The 27,500-nt window shown below is 47.5% G+C and overlaps 4 protein-coding genes across 4 annotated transcripts in view; 2 read left to right on the forward strand and 2 right to left on the reverse strand.

The window, feature by feature from the left end:
• Positions 1–898: 898 nt before the first annotated feature.
• Positions 899–4,367, reverse strand: fstb (follistatin b; the record flags this gene model as incomplete). Its single annotated transcript, XM_084460127.1, is given in 7 exon segments — positions 899–934; positions 936–1,105; positions 1,108–1,137; positions 1,338–1,562; positions 2,434–2,652; positions 3,210–3,401; positions 4,295–4,367. Coding segments are annotated over 7 exon segments (945 nt in total).
• A 1,673-nt stretch (positions 4,368–6,040) lies between these two features.
• mocs2 (molybdenum cofactor synthesis 2) lies at positions 6,041–7,117 on the forward strand (the record flags this gene model as incomplete). The annotated part of the gene is made up of 3 exons (XM_084460235.1): positions 6,041–6,085; positions 6,755–6,876; positions 6,963–7,117. 3 exons carry the CDS (start codon positions 6,041–6,043, stop codon positions 7,087–7,089), a joined length of 294 nt encoding a protein of 97 aa, XP_084316361.1. The 3' UTR covers positions 7,090–7,117.
• A 275-nt stretch (positions 7,118–7,392) lies between these two features.
• On the forward strand, positions 7,393–10,607 carry LOC311327101 (molybdopterin synthase catalytic subunit; the record flags this gene model as incomplete). Its single annotated transcript, XM_084460128.1, has 4 exons — positions 7,393–7,540; positions 7,699–7,852; positions 9,336–9,459; positions 9,829–10,607. 4 exons carry the CDS (start codon positions 7,393–7,395, stop codon positions 9,907–9,909), a joined length of 507 nt encoding a protein of 168 aa, XP_084316254.1. The 3' UTR covers positions 9,910–10,607.
• A 1,157-nt stretch (positions 10,608–11,764) lies between these two features.
• LOC311327102 (integrin alpha-2-like) overlaps positions 11,765–27,500 on the reverse strand; it is a gene marked incomplete at its 5' end in the record, with an annotated part of 40,617 nt that continues 24,881 nt past the window's right edge. Inside the window, 16 exons of the mRNA XM_084460129.1 lie at positions 11,765–11,861; positions 12,622–12,738; positions 14,311–14,400; positions 14,525–14,638; positions 14,802–14,915; positions 15,618–15,728; positions 15,837–15,939; positions 16,697–16,780; positions 17,461–17,537; positions 17,754–17,846; positions 19,485–19,626; positions 20,260–20,345; positions 20,885–20,995; positions 22,722–22,873; positions 25,874–26,037; positions 26,340–26,470. Coding sequence (XP_084316255.1) covers positions 11,772–11,861; positions 12,622–12,738; positions 14,311–14,400; positions 14,525–14,638; positions 14,802–14,915; positions 15,618–15,728; positions 15,837–15,939; positions 16,697–16,780; positions 17,461–17,537; positions 17,754–17,846; positions 19,485–19,626; positions 20,260–20,345; positions 20,885–20,995; positions 22,722–22,873; positions 25,874–26,037; positions 26,340–26,470 — 1,779 coding nt within the window. The 3' untranslated portion in view covers positions 11,765–11,771. The remainder of the gene's footprint in view (positions 11,862–12,621; positions 12,739–14,310; positions 14,401–14,524; positions 14,639–14,801; positions 14,916–15,617; positions 15,729–15,836; positions 15,940–16,696; positions 16,781–17,460; positions 17,538–17,753; positions 17,847–19,484; positions 19,627–20,259; positions 20,346–20,884; positions 20,996–22,721; positions 22,874–25,873; positions 26,038–26,339; positions 26,471–27,500) is intronic.

The following is a 27,500-nucleotide window of genomic DNA, read 5'->3' on the forward strand; positions in this document are numbered from 1 at the left end:
AGAGAGAGCGAGAGATGGAGAGAGAGAGGGAGAGAGAGAGAGAGAGAGATGGAGAGAGAGAGAGAGAGAGAGAGAGAGAGAGCGAGAGCGTCCGTGTTGGTTCCAGCAGCAGACTGGGGTAACGGTGATGTGGACAGACACATTAGGAGACGTCAGGGTTCAGAAACACAGAGAGCGCGTCCCTCAGGGAGCCGGTCACACGGTCAGGGCGCCCTGCTCCAGGCTAGACTGGACGCATGGCTAGACTGGACGCATGGCTACACTGGACTCACAGGGGACCGCTGGTCCCAGACCTAGTGACCCCCCCCCTCCTCCAGCACCATGAAGACATGTTTAAGAGACGGTGTCCAAACGTCACGTTTAAACATTGCCTCTTAAGCATACTAACGTCACGTTTAAACATTGCCTCTTAAGCATACTACGTCACGTTTAAACATTGCCTCTTAAGCATACTAACGTCACGTTTAAACATTGCCTCTTAAGCATACTAACGTCACGTTTAAACATTGCCTCTTAAGCATACTAACGTCACGTTTAAACATTGCCTCTTAAGCATACTACAAGATGGCAAAAGGAAGAGTGAATACTACTTTTGTTCATCCTCTCATCTCTCTCTCTCCATCCCCTCTCTCTCATCTACTCTCCTCTCTCTCTCTCTCTCTCTCATCTACTCTCCTCTCTCGCTCTCTCTCTCTCTCCCTCTCTCTCTCGCTCTCTCTCTCTCTCTCTCTCTCTCTCGCTCTCTCTCTCGCTCTCTCTCTCTCTCTCATCTACTCCTCTCTCTCTGTCACTCTCGTCTCCATCTTTTCCTCCGCTTTCTCTCCATCTCTCTCTATCCTCCTCTCTCTTCTCTCTCTCTCTCCATCTCTCTCTATCCTCCTCTCTCTCTCTCTCTCTTCTACTCACAGTTGCAGGAGCCGGCGTGTTTGACCTCCCAGGGGGCGTCCCTGCGCGCAGGCGGCCTGCCTCATGGCGCACTCGCTGGGGTAGGTGTTGTTGTCGCTGGCGCACACGCTCTCGCCCGGCCGCGCCTCCGGGCACGTCTCGCCGCACGCGGCGCAGCGGCCGCGCCCGCTCTGCTCGTCCCACAGGCAGCGTTTCCCCCGCGGCACGCCATGTCCTCGCACGACCTGGCATCTGCAGGCAGACGGGGGGGCGCGACGCCGCACGCAACATCACACAGCGCTCCGACGGGAACACATCACACACGGCGCTCCGACGGGAACAGCCACACGGAATCAGACACACACGCGCGGCGCATAATCAGACACATGCGGGACCGCCGAGGAGGGGGGGGGGGGGAGTCGGAGCGGCGCCGACAGCCGCGACACACTGACCGATGCATTTGCCCTCGTAGGCGACGCCGATGGAGCGGCCGAGCAGGCAGGTGGCGCGGCGGAGGTGGCAGGGGCTGGGGTACACCAGGCCGTCGTTGCCGCACAGGTGCTGCTCGCTGGACGACACCTCCGGACACACCTGGTTGCAGGTCACGCAGTAGGCGTTCTCGCGCTGGTCCACCACGCACGACGAGCTGCCGGGGCAGCGCACGCCGTGACACGTCTCTGCGGGGAAAACACGCATGGCGACGGCGGTCGGTCAGTCAATCAATCAATCAATCAATTAATAAATCAATCAATCAAGCAATCAATCAAGCAATCAATGAGTCAATTAATGTCTTTATTGTTCTATGAGGGGTTATTAATTATACAGACAGATGTTCAAAAGAGAAAAACATCTTTGACTTCGACAGATAAGTCGAAGATATATACGATATACTGAACTATTCTAGGCTACTGCGTGCATGGCGTCGTGTTTCTCATCTGATGTTGATGGTTCGTGCTAGCGAGCGCCAGCCCCTGACAGACGCTAGATCTGGTGATGCCTTCTCTCTGCGCCCGCCAGACCGTGAACCCCCCCCCCCCACCCGACACCACCACCCCCCCCACCAGACTGTCCTCAGCTCACCTGACTGGTCGGACTGAACAGCTCCATTTAGATTCACCGCTGTCCACTCTGGCTGTATTTGTATTAGTCGTGGACCTGTTCTAAACTGTTTTTGATTTTAAAACGTGCCGTTTACATATTCTGCGATATTAAAGACAAATCTACTCCCTGTGAGAGGAGGTTCAAGTTTAAAAGTGTGTATATTCTCATTCTATAGGGGAGAGACTGTATTCAGCAGACCTGGGATCAGCTGTCTATCCCTATACCAGCATCAGAGAACACGGAGGTGTTCTGGGATCAGGTTCTGAGCAGACCTGGGTCCGCTGCTATTTGAATGGATCCTTTCACAAGTGTTTGGCTGGAGCGTCGGTTCTGTTGGGGACGGTTCGATTTTTTGGGACTAGCCTATCGTTTCCATTTCACACGATTCAAATTGTGTATTTGGGCCGAGGGTTCCGGTTCTAAGGTCCGGTTCTAAGGTCCACTCACTGCGGCAGCGCCCCCAATATTGGGGCTCCAGGTCCGGGCGGTTCCGACAGCGGGCCCGCAGCAGGGAACACTCGTCCCGGTAGGACTTGCCGTCGGAACCGCAGACGGGTCCGCGGCTGGTGATGTTGGAGCAGTCGGGGGAACACACACACCGAGGCTTGTTCCTCTTGTTCATCTTACACCTCTTCCCCGGACCGCAGTCCACACTCGCACAGGTCTCTGAGAGGGAGAGAGAGAGAGAGAGAGAGAGAGGGAGAGAGAGAGAGAGAGAGGGAGAGAGAGAGGGAGAGAGAGAGAGAGAGAGAGAGAGGGAGAGAGAGAGAGAGAGAGGGAGAGAGAGAGAGAGAGAGAGGGAGAGAGAGAGAGAGAGAGAGAGAGTTATCAAACATCTTCACAATCCAGTACATGGCTGTAACCCAGCAAACACACAACGTCAGGGAGACGTTCAGATCATGTCTTAATAACGTCCGTCGGTCCTGAACCCCGTGTGTTCGTCTGCTGGACCCCTCAATATTCAAACGTCTGGCTTGGACCCCTCTAAGACGTCTGTGGACGTGCAGAACGTGTTCAATATCTGAACGTCTAAAAAAACATTCATTCTGGCTCCTAATTGGATGTCTTTGGACGTCCGAAAAAGACATCTAAAAGACGTCTTTTAGACGTGTCTTTGCTCAGTGGGAAGGTTCCCATGTCAGTAGGTGCGGTTCTCACTTCGAGTTGTTGCCTGTGGGGAAATTCGACTCACAAAAAGCCCGCATTAAACACTTTTATCTCACCTTTACACGGAATGCAGTTTGGCGCGCCTCCGTTGAAGATCATCCAGCGGAACAGCGTGCTGTTGGGGACGTCCTCCTCGGTCCACGCCGAGCCCAAGCGCCCGCTCCGGCAGCAGTCGTCTCGGCTCATCCCCGACATGTACAACACCTGGCACCGGCCGTTCTTCCCCTGCTGCAGCCAGCAGTTACCGGCTGCACGAAACAGGCGCTCCCATTAACACAAATATTACGTTTTTTTCTAATAATTCCTTTCTTAAATGTCTAATTTGTTAGGTTAAAACTCGTTTTTCTTTTTATATCGCCTAATAAAATAAAATAATAGGCTATAGCAGTGTTTTAATTCAGCTGATTGTATTCTGTGTCGTTATCAGGAGCCGAGGGACCCAAATTAGAGCCTATGTGATGAGATGTGCGTTTGATTTGTATGCCGTCCCGGCAGAGCGCCCTGGCGACCCGCCCCGGAGGAAGGTACCAGCCCCGCCGGACGGACCGGATCAGCACATCGACCCACTTGGAGGGGGAATGGAGCCAGTATTGAGAAATCACCTTCCCGAGGGGCTTGGCTCCATACCAAACTTGGGCTTCTCTGGGCTATTCTCTATTGTTCATTTTCTCTAAGGTAATAGAGATTATTTCGGTTGGCAAAATATCAGACCGAGACTTCATCACGTTGCGTTGAATGGAAACCAGACTGGGGGGGAGGCTTTCAGACTGTATTACCATATCATTACTCTAGAATACATTATCAAGTTCATGTCAACTTGAAGCCTAGCCACTTGAATAGGGGCCATTAAGAACAGACGATAAGAGATAACTTTCTTCAATTCAGACATTGATAAATGCTCAATTTTAACTTTTACATTTTTAAATTTTAACTGAAATCTCAGTCAGTCAGCTCAATAACAGACCAACCGCCTCCCCAAAAACCAACGGCTCACCAAAAACCAACCGCCTCCCCAAAAACCAACGGCTCACCAAAAACCAACGGCTCCCCAAAAACCAACCGCCTCCCCAAAAACCCAACGGCTCACCAAAAACCAACGGCTCACCAAAAACCAACGGCTCACCAAAAACCAACGGCTCACCTCGAGCTGTGTGATCTCCCGTGAAGTGCGTGAACCACATGAGGAGCGCGAGCGCGCGGCGGAGCTCGAGCATCCTGATCCTGATTCTGCGCGAGCTGCAGAGCCTCGACTCGGGACGCGTGAGGCGGGAGAAGTTGTGTGGGCGCGCGGGTGACTATCCACACTGTCGGACAGGGTTCTCTGGGTTTAAATCTTATAAGGGGGTCTCTAGGAACATAACTGAAGAGGGCGGGATCCAGATTTGACGGGGGTGGGGAGTAGGGAGTCCTCCTCCTTCTCTGTGTGTGTCAGGTAGCCTTCCTTCCTTCCTTCCTTCCTTCCTTGCTTCCTTCCCTACAACACTACTTTACCAACTGCAAGCGCGCGCGTAATGAACAGGACGTTTTGGGAACGCGTGCGCACACTGGACACTGGCGCGAGGACATGGTGTAACATAAATGACATACCTTAAATGCAAATATAACTTAATAGCCTAAATCTAAATTGAGATTACTAGGGTACACTAGACTATGTCATTATATTAGGCTACATAAATAACCTACCTCAGTCCTAATGGCTTTGGAGAGCAAAGAGTCCAGCTCATTCTATGCGTAATTAGAGTTAAAACAGTAGGTTATAGCCTGTGCATTAAATTATAATTCATTCTACTGCATTTTACCTTAATGCATTTACTAATGTAAGTGGATTACTGGAGTGTGCATGTTTTCATTGTGCTATAGTCTATGATTGCGTAGCCTATAGACTATGCGTGCATTTCATCCCTTTTAATCCCTTAATTCGTGATTTAATGATATTTCTAAATTCTTTATCGCAGGGGACAAGAAGACAGTAGAAATACCTTCCCCGTTTATAATAGATCAGCTTTATTGGCCTCCGCGGGGTCAAACATAAATATCTGCTGCCCAGTCTAGTCTCCTAACGAGAGGCTTTCACAGATCACCATAATTCATTAGCCAAATATAGTCGTAATTTAGGATAATCTGTGTACGAGTATGGCCCACTGGCATAATCTCAGTTAACCGTCAAGCGTGTTATAACCTACTGACTGTAAACGGGTCTATCCCCGAATGAGCGCCTCTCCCATAGCGAGCCATGTATTGGTGCGCCCTCCAGCGGTAGACAGACGCTACTACCGCACACCTGATCCGATCACAGGTGACTGTGAGCAGTTGTGTTATATCGAGGCTATAGGCTTTGTGGCTGTTGAAATGATCGATATATTTGGCAGTATGGTATATTTAGGGTTCGGTTAGGGTTGTATAACTCTGAAATAACCTGCTGCTCAATAGAAATAGCCTAGATGAAATGGCATATAGAATGCAATTCTTCATTCTATTGAATGGTCGATTGTGAATTGGGACAGAAATCATGGTTTTATCTGTGATTTTGAAAGAAATATATTTCACTTTCTCTAGTACAGCCTATGAGATGATACATCTACCAAATCCAAATCTTAAAATATGTAAAGAAAAAAAAAAGTGTTATGGGAACACCTGGTAGCTGAGAAATACCGTCTTGACACAAAACGCGTGCACATCCTGCCTTCTGCCATTTAATCATGTGTTCATATATGAAAAAGACACCTAGAATTAACAGTTCCCCGTAATTGAGTCAATAACCGTTCAGTCTATACATGGTACGGGGCTGTGGGGCGGGTACGCGCATGGATCGCGGGTACGCGCCTCCCGTCTCCCCAGGTCAGCTGACCGCGAGGGGGCGGAGTCAGAGGACTGAGGAAGTCAACACATGAAGAAGAAGGTCTCTAACGGGTCTACATTCATGACTACCGAGGTAAACTGCAGCTTTGACAGATAATAACAGTATCTGCATGCTGAAGTCGTATCTGACTACATTCGTATCGCGATATAATAACATTAGCTGCATGCTGAAGTCGTACGTGACTACATTCCTATCGCGATATCTCCATGTCCATGTCGCCTGGTTCCTGGCCACCTGGTTCTAGACCCTGAAACGAAATGGCAATCGCAATTTTGAGTGTAGCTGATGTCCCTGTCCTACGTGTAGCAGGCTGGTCCATAGACCTGGTCCAGGGCTGTATACTCAGTCTGCTCCATAGACCTGGTCCAGGGCTGTATACTCGGGTCAGTCTGCTCCATAGACCTGGTCCAGGGCTGTATACTCAGGTCAGTCTGCTTCATAGACCTGGTCCAGGGCTGTATACTCAGGTCAGTCTGCTTCATAGACCTGGTCCAGGGCTGTATACTCGGGTCAGGCTGCTCCATAGACCTGGTCCAGGGCTGTATACTCAGTCTGCTCCATAGACCTGGTCCAGGGCTGTATACTCAGTCTGCTCCATAGACCTGGTCCAGGGCTGTATACCCGGGTCAGGCTGCTCCATAGACCTGGTCCAGGGCTGTATACTCAGTCTGCTCCATAGACCTGGTCCAGGGCTGTATACTCGGGTCAAGCTGCTCCAGTGGGTTGTTTGTGTCGTTGCAGGTGTCCGTGTTGTATTTTGCCAAAAGCGCAGAGCTCACAGGACTCAAATCCGAGACTATCCGAGTCCCCGCGGAACTGACCACCCTCCAGCTGTGGAACGAGCTTGTGAACAGACACCCCAGGTACATTTTTAAACCCAGTTACGAATGCTGTTATTAAACAGACCCCCGCCACGATCTTCTAAGGTCACGTATTTGTGTCTCAACAGACTGTCCGCGGTGCGCGAGCAGGTGGTCCTGGCCGTGCGTCAGGAGTACGTGACACTCGGAGAGCAGCGCCTACGCCTGAGAGAAGGAGACGAGGTCGCTGTCATTCCCCCTCTGAGTGGAGGATAGAGAGTTAACTCTGGCACGACCTGGACTGACAGAGTTAACTCCGGTAAGAAGTCAACAACCGTATGTCACTAACTAAGATAGCGTAAGATACAGTGGTAGTAAAGTATTGCAATATTGCTCCACCCGGCTTCAACTCTTGGCTCAATCAGTGATTTCTCCGCACACACCACCACTACCAAACACGTAGTACACTACACACAACTACACTAGTACAGTACACTACACTACCAAACACTTAGCCAGTGACACATCTTCAAGACGAAGATTAGGGTTTTAAAGTTTCCCTGTTCATAATCTGCAGACATGTCAGAAGGAGGAGGGGGAGGAGGAGGAGGAGGTGGGGGCGGGGAACCGAGGGACCTGGTGAAGCTGACCCATGACAAGCTGTCACCAGAGGAGGTGTCCGAGGCCGTCACCTGCCCTTCCTGTGGCGCCATCTCCCTTTTCATAGGTGGGTTCATAGGTCAACTCACGGGAGATGTGTGAGAGTTGTTAAGTGTAATGTAGTCGTAGACGTGGTTCACCTAGATTGGTGTACGACCTCAGCTCTAACGTCAAAGGTTGTGAGGAGGACAGACAGGATGTGATGCCGTTGACTCTTGTTGCCAGGAACAACCAGGAACAGTTTTGAGGGGAAGAAGGTGGTGCAGCTGGAGTATGAGGCCTATGACCCCATGGTTCAGTCAGAGCTCAGGAAGATCTACCAGGACATCCGGACAAGATGGCCGACCGTCAGACACATCTGTGTCCACCACAGACTGGGGTGAGTGAGCAGGACACTGGCCAGGCAGATCTTCAGTCTAAAGCTACCTGGAGATGAGAGGACATATTGAATCCCCCACTCGATCCCTTACCCTCACCTGGGTCCCTGTCCACTCTGACGGCTGAGCACACTTGTTCTAATGGACGGCTTCACTGACCATGACTGGGATGTACAGTCGGCTCCCTCGCCCTCGCCTGACAGGGCCGAGCTGTGTATAGTGTACTGTTCTAGTGTAGTTGTGTATAGTGTAGTGTACTGTACTAGTGTAGTTGTGTATAGTGTAGTGTACTGTTCTAGTGTAGTTGTGTATAGTGTAGTGTACTGTACTAGTGTAGTTGTGTATAGTGTAGTGTACTGTTCTAGTGTAGTTGTGTATAGTGTAGTGTACTGTTCTAGTGTAGTTGTGTGTAGTGTAGTGTACTGTACTAGTGTAGTTGTGTGTAGTGTACTGTACTGTACTAGTGTAGTTGTGTATAGTGTAGTGTACTGTTCTAGTGTAGTTGTATAGTGTAGTGTACTGTTCTAGTGTAGTTGTGTGTAGTGTAGTGTACTGTACTAGTGTAGTTGTGTGTAGTGTACTGTACTGTACTAGTGTAGTTGTGTATAGTGTAGTGTACTGTTCTAGTGTAGTTGTATAGTGTAGTGTACTGTTCTAGTGTAGTTGTGTGTAGTGTACTGTACTAGGGTGTGCTTCTCAAACATCCTTGTTAAGTACGGTGCTGGACTCAAAAATGACGTGTATTACTACCAGGAAAAAAGGACAGGCAGAATAGAACACGTTGATTGAAGCACAGAGACAAAAACTCTCGTATTTTGTCCAGTTGCTGACGCGTTTTGTCTGGACAGCCGTGGTCAGAGCGTATCTGTCGGTGGAAGGTGCAGCTTGGTACGGCTTGATACATGGATAGAAATCAGTGAGATTGATCAGTCAGTCAAACAATCAATCAATTAGTCCGTCAATAGCATGCAGCCTACATTTGAACTAACAACACAGTGGTCATTCCGATGACTACCAAGGCACATAATTGAGAAATAAGTATATATCCAATCTGTATTGTGAAAATGATTACAATCTAAGACTGGCACTTCTCGTGAGTAGAATCGGTTGCCTCACATGAGTTACAAGATTATAAATCCCTGAATTAGTCTTAAGGGTACAATATTTTATTAAACACACAAATTAGTTTGAATGTAGCCTGATCTTCGAGGGCATGCGAGACAGTCAACAGTTCTATAAACATTTTGGAGGGTTGTATCTAGGCTATAAATAAAATAATTACTTAGAAGAGAGTAGCCAGTCAAGAAAACTACAAATAACATTTAGGGCTGAAGTAATCATTTAGACCAATCGGTGCCGAGTATAGATCCAAAACATCTCCCGCTGGGCCAGGGTTTAAAGAAGATCTCTGCCTCTCGTGGAGGGGGATCATACTGTTATCTCCGTGGTTACAGTGTGATCATGCGGTTGTATCCGTGGTTACAGGGTGGTTCCAGTGACAGAGGCCAGCGTGATCATCGGTATGTCTTCCCCACACCGCAGAGACTCGCTGGAGGCCGTCCACTTCTGCATAGACACCCTCAAAGCCACCGTGCCCATCTGGAAGAAGGTACGCACGCACGCACGCACGCACACACACACACACACACACACGCACACACACTAGGGGTTTCACAGACTAATTGACTAGTCGAATAGTCGACTATCAAACCACTAGTCGACCCTGTGCATTGCTGATCAACTAGTCATTTTCTAATTAAAAAATAAATAAATATATATATACACATATATATATTATGTTTATGTGTTTTTGGCGTTAGGGGGGGTTCATCTTCATTGGTTCATCATTTTTAAATTAATAAAAAGTTTTTTTTTATATATATATTTTTTTATTGACCATTGTTAATGTGTGTGTGTGTGCGTGTGTGTGTGTGTGTGTGTGTGCGTGTGTGCGCGTGTGTGTGCGCGTGCGTGTCAGGAGGTCTATGAAACAGATGAGTCGTGCTGGAAGGAGAACAAGGAGTGCCAATGGACAGGAAACGGCAGCGTACCGAGCTGACCCCTCTGAGCCACCGTATCACATCCTGTTGAACACTGGACAGTGGACTTGATTGATTAATTGATTGAGGGTTGATTGATCCGTTAGAGTATTGTCTCTATCAAGATGCTAGGAGGACCGAGTAGACTTCAATTACTTCTTTTAACAATACCAACATGCACACAGTTAAATATTTTATAAAGTTTTATTTCAACAATCCACATATTTATTACACTTTCATCAGCCATAAAGGAGATTTATTATACAAACATAAGGAGTGCTACTAGTATGTATAAAAGCATATTGAACAAAGTGGTTTGTACTTACTTGAAAACACACCTGCCAAACGTCTCAGTGCAAAAAAGTTTGTAGCGTAAACAACATGGATACAGTATATATATACAGTACATGGCTCTATGGTAAACAGCAGTTTTGCTTCTGTGTCTTATATCAAGCTGTTAAAAATGAAATTTTAGCACAACCCCTCAGCCTATCACCTGTCCGATCTGGGTCAATTACTACATGTATATGCAAAGACTTTGGGTGCACTTGATTAATGTTGCCCAGTGCAATAAATCCAATGATAGACTGGTCCCATAAGTGCCTGTGAGACGAATCAAACTCGCCTCATGTGACTGACCCATGTGTTGCAGTGCTATACATGGACTAAAGAAACCCATCATGGAATATGTACTTTTAATATGATTTACCTTTATGGAAACGGGGTGTAATCAACATGTTCAGAAGTGCATCACATTGTTTCCTGTTTACAATGGTCATGCACTTCACTGATGACACGTTTGGTTTGGAAGCAGTAAGTGAAATAATTACTCTTGTTCTACACATTCAATTGACCGTGTTGTCTCTTTCAGTAGATATCATTTACTGTACAAATAAAAAATAACCAGACAACAACAACAGGAAGTGCATCACTAATTGGAGGAGCTCCATACGATACCCGGACCCTGCATTTCCCAGTTAACAGGAAAGTTAAAGTTGCAGGTCTATTATTATCTTGCGATTCAAGTTGATTTTCTATTTCATTAATAAATAGAGACGCCACCAGTGTCAGACCACTCATTAAGATGAGAGAGACGCCATATGCCCTGCATATAACAGCTAACCACCAAGCCAACCCATTGGCTAGTCCCACACCAACTTTGTTAAGCTAATTCAGTGTATTATGTACATAAACAGATCAAGTACATAAATGTACATTAACATACATGTACTTGAATATACATGTTACAGAAGTGTTCCATGTACGTACGCAGTATAAAGATCACACAGTGAGACGGGTCTGTGTTCCCACGTTTCCCTCGACAGGTACGGCTCTCGAACCCGAGCGCGGGTTGGCGACGACTACCGCTGACGTTATCTGAACTCGTTTTAACCGAAGCCTCAGAATCCACAGCAGATTAATGACTTTCCTATGTACAGCGTGGTCAAAACAAAGGGGTCTTTGTTTTTTGGTATTTGACGGCTAGGAGGTCCTCCTTCCTGCTGGCGCAAACACAGCATACACACACACACTCCATCATCCTAACCCCCCTGTCTCGGCTCACTCTCTAACAATGTGCAACTGTCCAGTTCAAACACACCCTTCACACCATGACTGATGGCCCACCCCCACCTCAAAATCCCTCTCTTCCCAGCGCCCCCCCCCCCCCCAGAGCCTCCCTGGCTACAACACCGGTCTCTGTACCACTGGGGGGTTCCTGTCGTGGTCTGGTAACCTGCAACGCCCGAATTCTCCATCCCCCGGAGCCGATTAAAGTCTTATCTTATTTTATCTTGTGAATGCGCAGTCGTGGTGATCTCCTGGTCCGTGGCTGGTCTCTCCGGGGTCCACCGCATGTCTCTCCTGGTCCACGGCTGGTGTCTCAGGCTGCGTTGTCCTGGAGACCTTCCATCTCGGCCTCCTCTTCGGGGTTCTTCTGCAGCTGATGGTACTGCCTCTTGAAGAAACCCACCTGGAGATACACGCACACACCAAGGTTATTATAGTTAACGAAGACTAACTAAAAAATGAAAACTAGGTGTGAAAAAACATTTTAGTTAACTGAAATAAAAATAAAGACTAGACTTTACAAAAAAAACGATAACTAAAACTGCATTGTGTGTTTATAAAACTAACTAAAATAAAATTATAGAGAAAATGTCCTTAGTTTTAGTCTTTTTCATTTCATACATAAGCCTAGTATTTTGGGTGGATATGAAATCTATCCTCCATGTTCTTTAGCTGTGCCCCTGCGCAGAAGTAATCTGACGTGCGCCAGATGGTTTGTTTCACACGGAGTGAAACAACGTGAGCTCACGAGATCAGGATGGTCTCACGAGGCTAGCGCAGAAAAATAAAAAACTAAAACTAATACTGAAACTAATAAAAACTAAACTAAAACGAAGCATTTTCAAAAAATAAAAAATAAACTAACAAACCTGCTTTAAAACTAATCAAAACTAACCTGAAATTGATAACAAAAAGTTAAAAAGATATCAAAATAAAAACTAATGAAAAAAGCAAAACTATTATAACCTTGGCACACACACAGTCACACAAATTACGTTCCAATCAGAATCAGATAGACGCACCGATAGACACACTGCAGAAGTGTTACACTGATACATTATCGTAGTTGCGGCTACAGTATGTATAAAAGTGCGTCCAGATGTAACATTCACAGTACAGTGTTCATCAGGCCGTTACAGTATGTACAGTGCTACGTACTGTACCTTCCACAGCGTGACCACGGCGAGCGCCAGCAGGAGCAGGCCTCCGACGATACTGCCCACGATCACGCCCACGGGCACCTCCCCCTTCACGCCGGGCTTACTGACGCGGACGTCCACCTGGGAGAGCGCCGGGGGCGGGGCACAGGAGAGAGAGAGGCTGTCATACTAGTAGCCGGGGCAACTCCAAAACCAGCGCAACCAACGGGTCCAGAGGTTCGACCCAGGTCAAATACCCAGATAGGCGCTTTACAGAGTCCAGTATTCATTCAGACAGTCATACCGGTGGTGGTAAGATACATCTGTAGCCACAGCTGCCCTGGGGCAGACTGACAGAAGCGTGGCGGCCAATCAGCGCCTACGGCCCCTCCGACCACCACCAACATTCACACGTTGCATGTCTTTATGATGGTGGGGGAAGCCGGAGTACCCGGAGGGAACCCACGCAGGCACGGGGAGAACCTGCAAACGCCACACAGAAAGGACCTGGAACGACCGGGATTCGAACCCAGGACCTTCTTGCTGCAAGGCGACAGTGCTAACCACTGAGCCGCCGTGCTGTCTGGATCTGGATCTTGTCCTGACAGATTTACCTCATGCATGCAGCAGACCTGGGTCGAATTACTAATTGGAATCGGTTCAGTTCCTTATCTGTGCTCGGCTGTTCTCATCTGGCGCAAACAACGGCTGTTCCCGAAAAATGCAAGACCCACCCACCTGACCGTCCGGGGACCAGGAGAAGAATATCTCATACAGAGCTGGTCCTTTTAGAAAATTGTCTATACTTTGTACATGTTTATATTATCTCATGATTACGGTCTACTGCATGTATATGAGCACTAGTGCAGACATCACCTAGCTGTCTCAGTAGCTACCTGGATCTACTGACGGTACCTGTGTCTACTGTACCTGTGTCTACTGTACCTGGGTCTACTGTACCTGGGTCTACTGTACCTGTGTCTACTGTACCTGGATCTACTGTACCTGGGCCTACTGTACCTGTGTCTACTGTACCTGGGTCTACTGTACCTGGATCTACTGTACCTGGGCCTACTGTACCTGGGTCTACTGTACCTGGGTCTGGGTCTACTGTACCTGGATCTACTGTACCTGGGCCTACTGTACCTGTGTCTACTGTACCTGGATCTACTGTACCTGTGTCTACTGTACCTGGATCTACTGTACCTGGGCCTACTGTACCTGTGTCTACTGTACCTGTGTCTACTGTACCTGGGTCTACTGTACCTGGGTCTACTCTCAGAAGCCTACTGTACCTGGATCTACTGTACCTGGGTCCTACTCTCAGAAGCCTACTGTACCTGGGTCTACTGTACCTGTGTCTACTGTACCTGTGTCTACTGTACCTGTGTCTATTGTACCTGGGTCTACTGTACCTGGATCTACTCTCAGTAGCCTACCCACTAGTCCCTGTAGAACTCTGGACTGCTTCAAGAAACTTCTTAAAACTCACCTCTTTTAACACGGCCTTTGACCTCTAGCTTCCGTTTCTTAATGTTGTGTGTCTCTGTCTACCATGTTTGTCTCTTGTCTGTTCTGCCCCTATGTAAAGCGACCTTGGGTTTTATGAGAGGCGCTATATAAATGAAAGTTATTATTATTATTATTACTGTACCTGGGTTTACTCTCAGTAGCCTACTGTACCTGGGTCTACTGTACCTGGGTCTACTGTACCTGGGTCTGTTTATGAGAGATGACAAGGAGGTCAGGTTGGGAGGTCTCTATCTCCGTGGTAACCATCAGCTTCAGTAACTGGAAGGTGGCCTATAAAACCAAACGAACACGGAGACAAATGTTGACATGCAGCTAAGGGCAATGGTAAACGTTTGTTGATGCGTGTGTGTGTGTGTGTGTGTGTGTGTGTGTGAGTGTGAGAGAGAGTTCTTACAGAGTTTAAAGTGCCGTTCCATATTCGTGTGGTCACGTTCACAAAGAAGTCTCTCTTGATGCTCATGTCTTTGAGGACACATTTCATTGACTCACAGGTGGCAGTCGTACAGTCCTGAGGACAAAAGTGAAAACGAAGACATTAAAACACATTATTTAATCTATTACAGTACATACATTAAATGTAGAATCTACAGTGTATTTTATCGACTATATAAACACATTATTTAATCATAAACTTTGATTGCGCGCACATCCACTCAGACAAACGTAAGTACCAGCTGCGGTGTGTTAAGGAGGTTCTCCTTGTTGAAGGAGGTGGTGTGGGGCGTCTGGACGCTGATCTTCAGGGGGTCCACCAGCCCGGTGACGTCACAGTTGACATCACCACTCTGCAGGGCACACGGCAAGGTTAAAGGTCAAAGATGTATTGATAGAGACACATAGAGCAGACACACTCACCAGAGCTGAGCTAGAGCAGACACACTCACCAGAGCTGAGCTGATGTAGAGCAGACCAAGGTTATAATAGTTTCACTTTTTTCATTAGTTTTTATTTTTATATCGTTTTAACTTTTTGTGTTCAATTTCAGTTTAGTTTTAATTAGTTTTTAAAGTAGGTTTGCTAGTTCAGTTTAGTTTTTATTTTTGGAAAATGCTTAGTTTTAATTTAGGTTTTATTAGTTTCAATATTAGTTTTAGTTTTCTTTCTTCTGCGCTAGCCTCATGAGACTGTTCTCTGATCTTGTGAGCTCACGTTGTTTCACTCCGTGTGAAACAAACCATCTGGTGCACGTCAGGTTACTTCTGCGCAGGACACAGCTAAAAAACATGGAGGATAGATTTAATATCCACCCAAAATACTAGGCTTATGTATGGAATGAAAAAGAATAAAACTAAGGACATTTTCTCTACAATTTTAGTTTATTTTAGTTAGTTTTGTAAACGCACAACACAGTTTTAGTTAGTTATCGTTTTTTTGTAAAGCCTAGTTTTTATTTTTATTTCAGTTAACTAAAATGTTTTTTCACACATAGTTTTCGTTTTTCAGTTAGTTTTCGTTAACTATAATAACCTTGGAGTAGACACACTCACCGGAGCAGTGTTGACTCCAGTCAGGTAGAGCAGAGGGTTCTCTGCTGCGGTTCTGGAGGGCAGAGACAGGCTCAGGTAGGCCAGGCCGACCGGCAGGTTCCCCGTGGACACCTGGCGAGAACGTCATAGTCAGGGGGTTCCGTGTCGGGTTCAGTTCAGCGTGCGTGTGTGTGTGTGTGTGTGTGTGTGCGTGTGTGTGTGTATCTAGTCATTTCTTACCTTGATGGAGAACTTGAACTCGGGGCCAATGTCCTCAAAGGAGGTCACTGTGGTCACCACCTCCTTGTCAGAGTCCACCACATAGAAGTTCATGTTGGCCTCACTGGGGAAACAGAGAGGTGAGGAGAGGGCGTGTATTAAAGGGACAGGTCGTGTATTAAAGGGACAGGTCATGTATTAAAGGGACAGGTTGTGTATTAAAGGGACAGGTCGTGTATTAAAGGGACAGGTCGTGTATTAAAGGGACAGGTCGTGTATTAAAGGGACAGGTCGTGTATTAAAGGGACAGGTCGTGTATTAAAGGGACAGGTCGTGTATTAAAGGGACAGGTTGTGTATTAAAGGGACAGGTCGTGTATTAAAGGGACAGGTCGTGTATTAAAGGGACAGGTCGTGTATTAAAGGGACAGGTCGTGTATTAAAGGGACAGGTCGTGTATTAAAGGGACAGGTTGTGTATTAAAGGGACAGGTTGTGTATTAAAGGGACAGGTCGTGTATTAAAGGGACAGGTCGTGTATTAAAGGGACAGGTCGTGTATTTAAGGGACAGGTCGTGTATTAAAGGGACAGGTTGTGTATTAAAGGGACAGGTTGTGTATTAAAGGGACAGGTGTATTAAAGGGACAGGTCGTGTATTAAAGGGGCAGAAGAAGGTAATGTATCATAAGAGAAGGAAATTAATGTTTTAGTTCTCTGAACTGTGGTTACAATCTGATCACAACTATGCAAGGTGTAAGCAGAGGCAAACGTAAAACCCGGTAAAACTATAAACAACAACAAAAACAACCACATGACCAGACTGATGGGCCGTCAGATGATTAGCACATGATGTGATTCTCGATGGAGGTCATGTGAGTCTACCTGGAGAGGGCTATTTCTGAGTCATACTGGACAGGGATGGACAGGGACACCTCGTTGTCTGCTGGTTTCACCTCTGTACTGTCACTGTGAGGAGAGGTAAACAACAAACAAACAAACAAACAAAAAAACAAAGTCAGGGAAAACCCAGACTCAAAGGATGTGTTTCACTGTCTCAAGAAATGTCTTTGGCCAAAATAAATAAAGTGTAAGAGTTGAGTAATGCCGGGTTCACCCTTCAGGATATTTAAAATCCTAACCAATTTCGAAATCGGGTTACATCACGCACATAAGGAGAATCTTAACAGATATTCTTCTTGCGTCTCAAACAAGCACACACAGCCAGATTTGAAAATAACGTCTCATCACACACTACAGGATGTTATCGTGCCCGAGGGAGCAACGAACCACTGGTCTCGCCGTCTCACTTGTAAAGTCGGGACGTAATAATCTTAAATATCAAACATGTTTGATATTATCGGGGCCGCCCCGATGGGTCTGCGAGCCGATCGGGAGGTATAAGATTGGATCTGTAAACCCCTCACATTACAAGATCATCTGGGCCGATCATCGGCCCCGACCAACGTTCCAGACCAGATTTCTCCTCCGATTGTCAGGAGGGGTGAATCGGGGATAAATCGGCCTAAAAATCCTGTAGTCTGAGCCCGGAATAAGAGTCCGAGTTGTGTAGGACTATTTTTTGTTTTGTGAACCAGACTGACGCCATCACTGGATACTAGAACCACAGAAACAGAGTATGGTTCCACCTGAAGGCCTCAAAGTCCACAACAGCTTCACTCTGCAGCAGCTCCAGGTTAAAGTCGAAGTTCATCTCAAATGTCACCTGCAGGGGGCGCACAATGATTTTAGTAACACAAAACTGATCACCCGCAATGTGCAGGCGCACACAAATGAGCACACACGCTCACTCACACACACACGCATGCGCACACACACCCACACTTGCACTCACATACACACGCGCACACACACACACACACACACACACACACACACACACACACACACACACACACACACACACACACACAGGGCGTACCTCTTGGTCTTCCCTCAGAGCTGGGTATCCAACCTGGCACAAGATACTGTGGGATTCTTTGGTGGAAGTACACTTCACCTCCGTTCCATCAGCCTGAGAGAGAGAGAGAGAGAGAGAGAGAGAAGGAGAGACAGAGAGGGAGAGAGAAAGAGAGAGACAGAGAGAGAGAGAGAGAGAGACAGAAAGAGACAGAGAGAGAAGGAGAGAAAGGGAGAGAGGTAGAGAGAGGGAGACAAAGTGAGAGAGAGAGGGAGAGAGAAGGAGAGAGAGGGAGAATTTGAGAGAGGGGGAGAGAAAAGAAACAGTGAGATACATACAGACTGTACATACAGTATATATAGGATGAGAGATGGAGCAGTAGAAGAGAGATACCTTCAGGAGGAGAGATGGAGGAGTAGAAGAGAGAGATACCTACAGGAGGAGAGATGGAGGAGTAGAAGAGAGAGATACCTACAGGAGGAGAGATGGAGCAGTAGAAGAGAGAGATACCTACAGGAGGAGAGATAGGAGTAGAAGAGAGAGATACCTACAGGAGGAGAGATAGGAGTAGAAGAGAGAGATACCTACAGGAGGAGAGATAGGAGGAGTAGAAGAGAGAGATACCTACAGGAGGAGAGATAGGAGTAGAAGAGAGAGATACCTACAGGAGGAGAGATAGGAGTAGAAGAGAGAGATACCTACAGGAGGAGAGATAGGAGTAGAAGAGAGAGATACCTACAGGAGGAGAGATGGAGGAGTAGAAGAGAGAGATACCTACAGGAGGAGAGATGGAGGAGCAGAAGAGAGAGATACCTACAGGAGGAGAGATGGAGGAGTAGAAGAGAGAGATACCTACAGGAGGAGAGATGGAGGAGTAGAAGAGAGAGATACCTACAGGAGGAGAGATAGGAGTAGAAGAGAGAGATACCTACAGGAGGAGAGATAGGAGCAGAAGAGAGAGATACCTACAGGAGGAGAGATGGAGGAGTAGAAGAGAGAGATACCTACAGGAGGAGAGATAGGAGTAGAAGAGAGAGATACCTACAGGAGGAGAGATGGAGGAGTAGAAGAGAGAGATACCTACAGGAGGAGATATGGAGGAGTAGAAGAGAGAGATACCTACAGGAGGAGAGATAGGAGTAGAAGAGAGAGATACCTACAGGAGGAGAGATGGAGGAGTAGAAGAGAGAGATACCTACAGGAGGAGATATGGAGGAGTAGAAGAGAGAGATACCTACAGGAGGAGAGATAGGAGTAGAAGAGAGAGATACCTACAGGAGGAGAGATGGATGAGTAGAAGAGAGATACCTACAGGAGGAGAGATGAAGGAGTAGAAGAGAGAGATACCTACAGGAGGAGAGATAGGAGCAGAAGAGAGAGATACCTACAGGAGGAGAGATGGAGGAGTAGAAGAGAGAGATACCTACAGGAGGAGAGATAGGAGTAGAAGAGAGAGATACCTACAGGAGGAGAGATGGAGGAGTAGAAGAGAGAGATACCTACAGGAGGAGAGATGGAGGAGTAGAAGAGAGAGATACCTACAGGAGGAGTAGAAGAGAGAGATACCTACAGGAGGAGAGATGGAGGAGTAGAAGAGAGAGATACCTACAGGAGGAGAGATGGAGGAGTAGAAGAGAGAGATACATACAGGAGGAGAGATGGAGGAGTAGAAGAGAGAGATATCTACAGGAGTAGAGATAGGAGTAGAAGAGAGAGATACCTACAGGAGGAGTAGAAGAGAGAGATACCTACAGGAGGAGAGATGGAGGAGTAGAAGAGGTTGGAGGAGTAGTAGGCGGTCACTCTGGCGTTGTAGGCGTTCTCCTTCCTGTTCCCGACGGTCACGGTGAAGGACAGTCTGTTGTCCTGAAAGCTCACCAGCATCCTGGAGGAACTAGCATCACAAAACCACCGTCCTGTTAGCCCGTTACGCTAATCAACGTCTGCACTGTGAACATCTGAAAACAGGTTTTACTTAGAACGATCAATGGTTCTCCAGTTGTGGGAGAAGCCTCTGGTAAAAAAAACAATTAGGTTTTACTGTAAGTAGGGTAGAGCATTCTGATAAAAAAAATCATTGTTATAGAAAACAAATAAATCTAACTGGAACCATGTTACCAATACAGAGGAACCCGCAGAACGTCTGGGAACCATTATATTTGAGCTTTTAAGCCGAAATCTCATCACATCAGCATTGTTCCAAACTCCTCTGCTATACATAGAGCTACACAGCATGTGTGTGTGTGTGTGTGTGTGTGTGTGTGTGTGTGTGTGAGTGTCTGTGTGTGTTTGTGTGTGTGTGTGAACATGCGTGTGGGTTTGTGTGTGGTGTGTGAGTATGTGTGTGCGTGCGTGTGTGTGTGTGAGTGTACGTGCGTGCGTGTGTGTGAGTGTGTGTGTGTGTGTGTGTGAGTGTACGTGCGTGTGTGTGTGTGTGTGTGTGAGTGTACGTGCGTGCGTGTGTGTGTGTGTGAGTGTACGTGCGTGCGTGTGTGTGTGTGTGCGTGCGTGAGACGGTCTGTCGTACCCGGACCCCTCCTCTCCCTGCTCCACCCTCAGAGTCAGGTCACTCTCACACACCTCGTCGACGCCACAGTCTTTAGAAAAAGGCACCTGTGAACACGGGAGAGGGTTAACGAGTTGACCGCTAGCGTACCGACCACGCATCCCAATCACAGCCAGGTGCGGGACACAACAGCAGAGCGCGAAACAGGAAACAAACCACCTCGCACACCGGAGTCCGAACGCTCCCGTGAGGTTTTACCCTCAACCCATTTACAAGAGCGAAACCACAACGGAGCGTTTTCCAGCGCGACGGTATCTGTTTCCCGTTTCAAACGCGGGAGGGATGACAGGACATCTGCCGCGAGACTCAGCCGTGACATTGACACGGTGACCCCCGGCGGTCTAAGAGCCGTTTCCCACCCCCCTATAGGGGACGTTTATCTGAACCCCATGCTAACATCTGGCTCGGAAAACTCTCAGACCTTCCACTCCTTCGCCAAAGTCCTTTCATGAACAAAAGGCTAATTTCCAAATCAATAACAAACAAGATCAGATGAATATATATTGAAACCACTGCACATATGTGTTCCAGTGGAACTTATGGGAGGGGAATTAAACCCATGTCCAGTGGAAATCATGGCACTCACAGCGAATTCCCAGGCGGTGGTGCTGAGCGGGTCGAGAACAGGGTTGGCGTCTGGGTTCTGCAGTTCCACGTCCACACGCAGACCCAGGGCGTTGACAAAGTCCGGGGCCTCCTAAGGATGGACGGAACAGAACACGCACGCAGAACCCTGGGTTAGTACCATGACTACTGACAGAACACACATAGAACCCTGGGTCAGTACCATGACTACTGACGGAACACATAGAACCCTGGGTTAGTACAAAGACTACTGACAGAACACACAGAACCCTGGGTCAGTACCATGACTACTGACAGAACACACACAGAACCCTTGGTCAGTACCATGACTACTGACAGAACACATAGAACCCTGGATCAGTACCATGACTACTGATGGAACACACATAGAACCCTGGGTCAGTACCATGACTACTGACAGAACACATAGAACCCTGGTTCAGTACTACGACTACTGACAGAACACATAGAACCCTGGGTCAGTACCATGACTACTGACAGAACACGCATGGAACCCTGGGTCAGTACCATGACTACTGACAGAACACACATAGAACCCTGGGTCAGTACCATGACTACTGACAGAACACATAGAACCCTGGGTGAGAACCATGACTACTGACAGAACACATAGAACCCTGGGTCAGTACCATGACTACTGACAGAACACATAGAACCCTGGGTTAGTACCATGACTACTGACAGAACACATAGAACCCTGGATCAGTACCATGACTACTGATGGAACACACATAGAACCCTGGGTCAGTACCATGACTACTGACAGAACACATAGAACCCTGGGTTAGTACCATGACTACTGACAGAACACACATAGAACCCTGGATCAGTACCATGACTACTGACAGAACACACATAGAACCCTGGGTCAGTACCATGACTACTGACAGAACACATAGAACCCTGGTTCAGTACTACGACTACTGACAGAACACACAGAACCCTGGGTCAGTACCATGACTACTGACAGAACACACATAGAACCCTGGGTCAGTACCATGACTACTGACAGAACACACATAGAACCCTGGATCAGTACCATGACTACTGACAGAACACACATAGAACCCTGGGTCAGTACCATGACTACTGACAGAACACATAGAACCCTGGTTCAGTACTACGACTACTGACAGAACACACAGAACCCTGGGTCAGTACCATGACTACTGACAGAACACACACAGAACCCTGGGTCAGTACCATGACTACTGACAGAACACACATAGAACCCTGGGTCAGTACCATGACTACTGACGGAACACATAGAACCCTGGGTCAGAACCATGACTACTGACAGAACACATAGAACCCTGGGTCAGTACCATGACTACTGACAGAACACACATAGAACCCTGGGTCAGTACCATGACTACTGACGGAACACACATAGAACCCTGGTTCAGTACTACGGCTACTGACAGAACACATAGAACCCTGGATCAGTACCATGACTACTGACAGAACTGAATTTGAGTAGAAAATCCTCCAGAATATCTCAATGACGTGCATGTGTGATCTTTGAGAATTAACGGAAACCATGAATCTGTATCTCCCACAATGCCCGGCGAGATACACTCTAGTATACTCAGAACAACACTCTAGTATACTCAGAACACACTCTAGTATACTCAGAACACACTCTAGTATACTCAGAACACACTCTAGTATACTCAGAACACACTCTAGTATACTCTGAACACACTCTAGTATACTCATAACACACTCTAGTATACTCAGAACACACTCTAGTATACTCAGAACACACTCTAGTATACTCTGGCTGCTTCAGAACAACACTGTGAGCCCGTCTGTACCTGAACGAAGACCTGGTGTGTGTCACAGTGCCCCCTGGTGTCCAGTTCGATGTCCTGCTGGATGAACCTCTCAGAGTTGCTGCTGAACTGCCCCCTAGAGGTCACCCTTGAGGACTGCAGGTCTGCATCTAGGGTCAGGTTGTAGCGCAGCGCTGCGGAGGAGGGAGAGAGAGAGAGGGAGAGAGAGAGAGAGAGAGAGTGAGAGAGAGAGAGAGAGAGAGGTTGAAATCCAGAGTCAGGATCAGAGTTCAGGGCTCGAAGCTAGCACTAGCACTAGCAACATCACCATCGGCGAGGAAGCTAGCACCAGCAGGCAGTTGGAGTTTGATGTTGTGATGTAAAGCTTTCAAATCAAAGGTTATTTGTACACTGCATTTCATACGCAGAGGCAACACAATGCAATTTACAGAGAACTAGGTGGGCATACGTCCCACCCCTATATATTCCAGAGCGAAGCAAAAAAAACAGTATCACCCAGGGGCCAGAAAAGTGAGCTGTAAAAATTCTTCCCTGACCCCTCTCAACAAGGCGATCGAGCAAGCTCCAGGAGTATGTTTGTCTAACGGCTAAGAACATTTATAAAGCAATAAATTACATTAAATTGCATTTTCAGAGTAATAAAAGCTAAAAAAACATCATAGGAGAGACATGGCAAACACTGGTGTATGTCTGTGTGTGCGTGAGTGTGCCTGGGCCCAGATAGAGGCGAATATAATAATCGAATATAATATCGGAAAATATTAAAGAGAGAAGGTCGAATATCATTTCTGAGCTCAGTTGAGAGCCATAGCGCCCACAGAGCCACAAAATGCATTCATGGGGCGGAGGTCTCTCAGTTGTACTTGAGTTGGGGTGTCCTCACACCCCTCGTTTCATAACTTTCTCCTTCCTCTTCTGGGTTTTGTATAAGTTGTGTGTCTGACCCTACTAAGTGAAGAAACCAGGCACTTCCCTTTTCCACCCCAATCTCAACTCTCACATCCCCTGCAACTCATTGGGACAATTGCTTGAAAGAAAGACTTCCTGCTTGAAAGAGCACAGCTCAGCAGAACACTACGGAGCCCTCTCCTCACAAGGTCACATGTAGGGTCTGAGCCCTCTCCTCACAAGGTCACATGTAGGGTCTGGTCCCTCTCCTCACAAGGTCACATGTAGGGTGTGGTCCCTCTCCTCACAAGGTCACATGTAGGGTCTGAGCCCTCTCCTCACAAGGTCACATGTAGGGTGTGGTCCCTCTCCTCACAAGGTCACATGTAGGGTCTGAGCCCTCTCCTCACAAGGTCACATGTAGGGTCTGGTCCCTCTCCTCACAAGGTCACATGTAGGGTCTGAGCCCTCTCCTCACAAGGTCACATGTAGGGTCTGAGCCCTCTCCTCACAAGGTCACATGTAGGGTCTCGTCCCTCCCACATGTAGGGTGTGTTTCAGGCTCCTGGGTCTGGTCCCTAGACGCACTCAGCTTCAGCTGCATCGTCTGGCTGAATCCCGGACCACCCCCAAATAACGACGTGACACTATACTGTTACTGAGACACCAAACCTTTCTTTCCTGTTTTACAAAGCAAAATATACTTGGCAATGGAGAAAAGTGAATTGTGGCGAGTGCCCCCAGGTGGTGAGCTCTGGTACAATGTCATCGGGTGTGGGACAATGAGGCTGATGTCTACTGTACTTGTCATGGTCGCAACACAGCAGCGTGTAAATGTCTGCTTACAGCATGCTCTCGATCTCAATCGATACTGTAGGTGAAAAAAGCACTGGTGGAGAAAGGAGCGTGGCTATAATGTAGATATACTGTACGTACTGTACAGTGTATCAAAACATCACTGGTCTGATCCGGCTTAAAAAGTGTCCTGACTGGGGCTACATTTCCCGGCCTGAATTATTTCCTCATTCCGCCCCTGATGTTTGGTATGGCCTAGTGCTCGGTCATAAAGTCATATTGACATGCTCGTGGGGTCTAGATGAAGTTTGATGCGTTGTGCATATTGAATTGTCATAAGGATTTCTTATTAGCATACTGTTCACAACTGGCATTCTTTGTTAATAGATGGGACGGGATGGCAGAACTGTTTTTTTTTTCTGATGTCAAAATGTTGCCCCCCCTACTCTCAGAGGGTAAAATCGCCTATGTGTAGGTCATCTAGACTGAGTCTAGTCTACAGTGTAGACAGCAGGTCTGTAGGTCATCTAGACTGAGTCTAGTCTACAGTGTAGACAGCAGGTCTGTAGGTCATCTAGACTGAGTGAGAGCAGGTCTGTAGGTCATCTAGACTGAGTGAGAGCAGGTCTGTAGGTCATGTAGACTGAGGGACAGCAGGTCTGTAGGTCATCTAGACTGAGTGACAGCAGGTCTGTAGGTCATCTAGACTGAGTGACAGCAGGTCTGTAGGTCATCTAGACTGAGTGAGAGCAGGTCTGTAGGTCTGAGTGAGAGCAGGTCTGTAGGTCATGTAGACTGAGTGACAGCAGGTCTGTAGGTCTGAGTGACAGCAGGTCTGTAGGTCATGTAGACTGAGTGAGAGCAGGTCTGTAGGTCATGTAGACTGAGTGAGAGCAGGTCTGTAGGTCATCTAGACTGAGTGAGAGCAGGTCTGTAGGTCATGTAGACTGAGTGAGAGCAGGTCTGTAGGTCATCTAGACTGAGTGAGAGCAGGTCTGTAGGTCATGTAGACTGAGTGAGAGCAGGTCTGTAGGTCATGTAGACTGAGTGAGAGCAGGTCTGTAGGTCATGTAGACTGAGTGAGAGCAGGTCTGTAGGTCATCTAGACTGAGTGACAGCAGGTCTGTAGGTCATCTAGACTGAGTGACAGCGGGTCTGTAGGTCATCTAGACTGAGTGAGAGCAGGTCTGTAGGTCATGTAGACTGAGTGTCAGCAGGTCTGTAGGTCATGTAGACTGAGTGAGAGCAGGTCAATAGGTCATCTAGACTCAGTGACAGCAGGTCTGTAGGTCATGTAGACTGAGTGAGAGCAGGTCTGTAGGTCATGTAGACTGAGTGAGAGCAGGTCTGTAGGTCATCTAGACTGGTCTGTAGGTCATCTAGACTGAGTGACAGCAGGTCTGTAGGTCATCTAGACTGAGTGACAGCAGGTCTGTAGGTCATGTAGACTGAGTGACAGCAGGTCTGTAGGTCATCTAGACTGGTCTTACCCAGAGAACCTACTGGCGGTGAGGGTTTGAAGGAGGCGCTGAAACAGACGATGGTATCGAAACAGGAAGCCAGCCTTCCGCCCACGCGACACGTCTTAACGAGGATGCTGATCTGGTCTGGGTTGAAGGTCACCCTGGCCGTCACCACGGCAACACCTCTGGACCTAGGGGGATGAGTCAATGAAGGCGATTGGTTGACTGGTTAGATTGGTTTAAGACTGTGATGTAAATTAACTGGTTGGTTGACGGACCAATCTATTGACTGATTGATTGATCTTGCTTGTCAGCTATTCTAGAGTGAGATAGGGTCCAACACACACAGAGCAGTGGTGTAGCGCTCAACACAGAAGAGGAAGTCTGTTCATATGATGTCATATCCTGGCACTTACAAGGTAGCTATCTATAGATAAACAACACAATAGGAGGCTCATAACAGGCGGTCTCAGGTTGAGATTCGGTCTCTCACCAGAGCTGCACCACCTTCCCATAACCCCCCACAGTGACGTCAGGGATGGCGTCCCCGTTCAGGTCGGTGCTGGCGTCCAGAGAGCGTCCGAAGTACCTCAGGCCAGGGTCCACTTTAGCGCCCAGGATTTTCTACGTACAGAAACACAGAGATATATATATTATAGATATCTATATACAGATACAGTCACCACGTTTTATTACTTTACAGACTTATTCTATAATAGACTGAGCACCTTTTTTGTCTCAAAATTCTACCCAAAATAGCCTTTAATGACAAAGTGAAAACAGGTTTTTAGACATTTGTGCTAATTTATTAAAAATCTAAATCTAAAATATCATACGTACACAAGTGTGTACACCCTTTAATATGACACCAAAATAGAGCTAAGGTGCATTTTTGCTTCCACTGATACTGCTTGTTATGTTTCTACAACTTAATTGGAGTCCACCTGTGGTAAATTCAATTGATTGGACAAGGCCAGAGCGCTCTGGACCTGAGAATGGGGATGAAGGTTTACCGACAGGACAACGACCCGGAGCACACAGCCGAGAGAAGTTGGCTTTGGAGAAAGTCTGTGAATGTCCTTGAGTGGTCCAGCCAGGACAGAGATTACAAAGATATGCCAAGAGGAATGGGCAAAACTCTCCAGAAACCAGTGTGCCAAGATCATACTGTAGATTCTTTCCCAAGATTCCTTGAAGCTGTAATCGCTGCCAAAGTTGCATCAACCAAGTATTAGGCTAAGGGTGTGTACAGATATGTAACCCTTAAATAACCTTTTTTTTTTCAGTGTGAAGCCACAGATCTGGGGGTCAGGTTTAGGGTCAGGGTCAAGGTTCAGCGAGAGGGTGTACCTGTGAGTGCTGTGTCCTGAGGGTCAGGGTCAAGGGTCAGAGTCAGGGACGCGTGTACCTGTGAGTGCTGTGTCCTAGGGGTCAAGGTCAAGGGTCAAGGTTCAGCGAGAGGGTGTACCTGTACCTGTGAGTGCTGTGTCCTGAGGGTCAAGGTCAAAGGTCAAGGTTCAGCGAGAGGGTGTACCTGTACCTGTGAGTGCTGTGTCCTGAAGGTCAAGGTCAAGGGTCAAGGTTCAGCGAGAGGGTGTACCTGTACCTGTGAGTGCTGTGTCCTGAGGGTCGAGGTCAAGGGTCAAAGTTCAGC

This window comes from Borostomias antarcticus, assembly GCF_949987555.1.
Source record: "Borostomias antarcticus genome assembly, chromosome: 30".
Lineage (NCBI taxonomy): Eukaryota > Metazoa > Chordata > Actinopteri > Stomiiformes > Stomiidae > Borostomias > Borostomias antarcticus.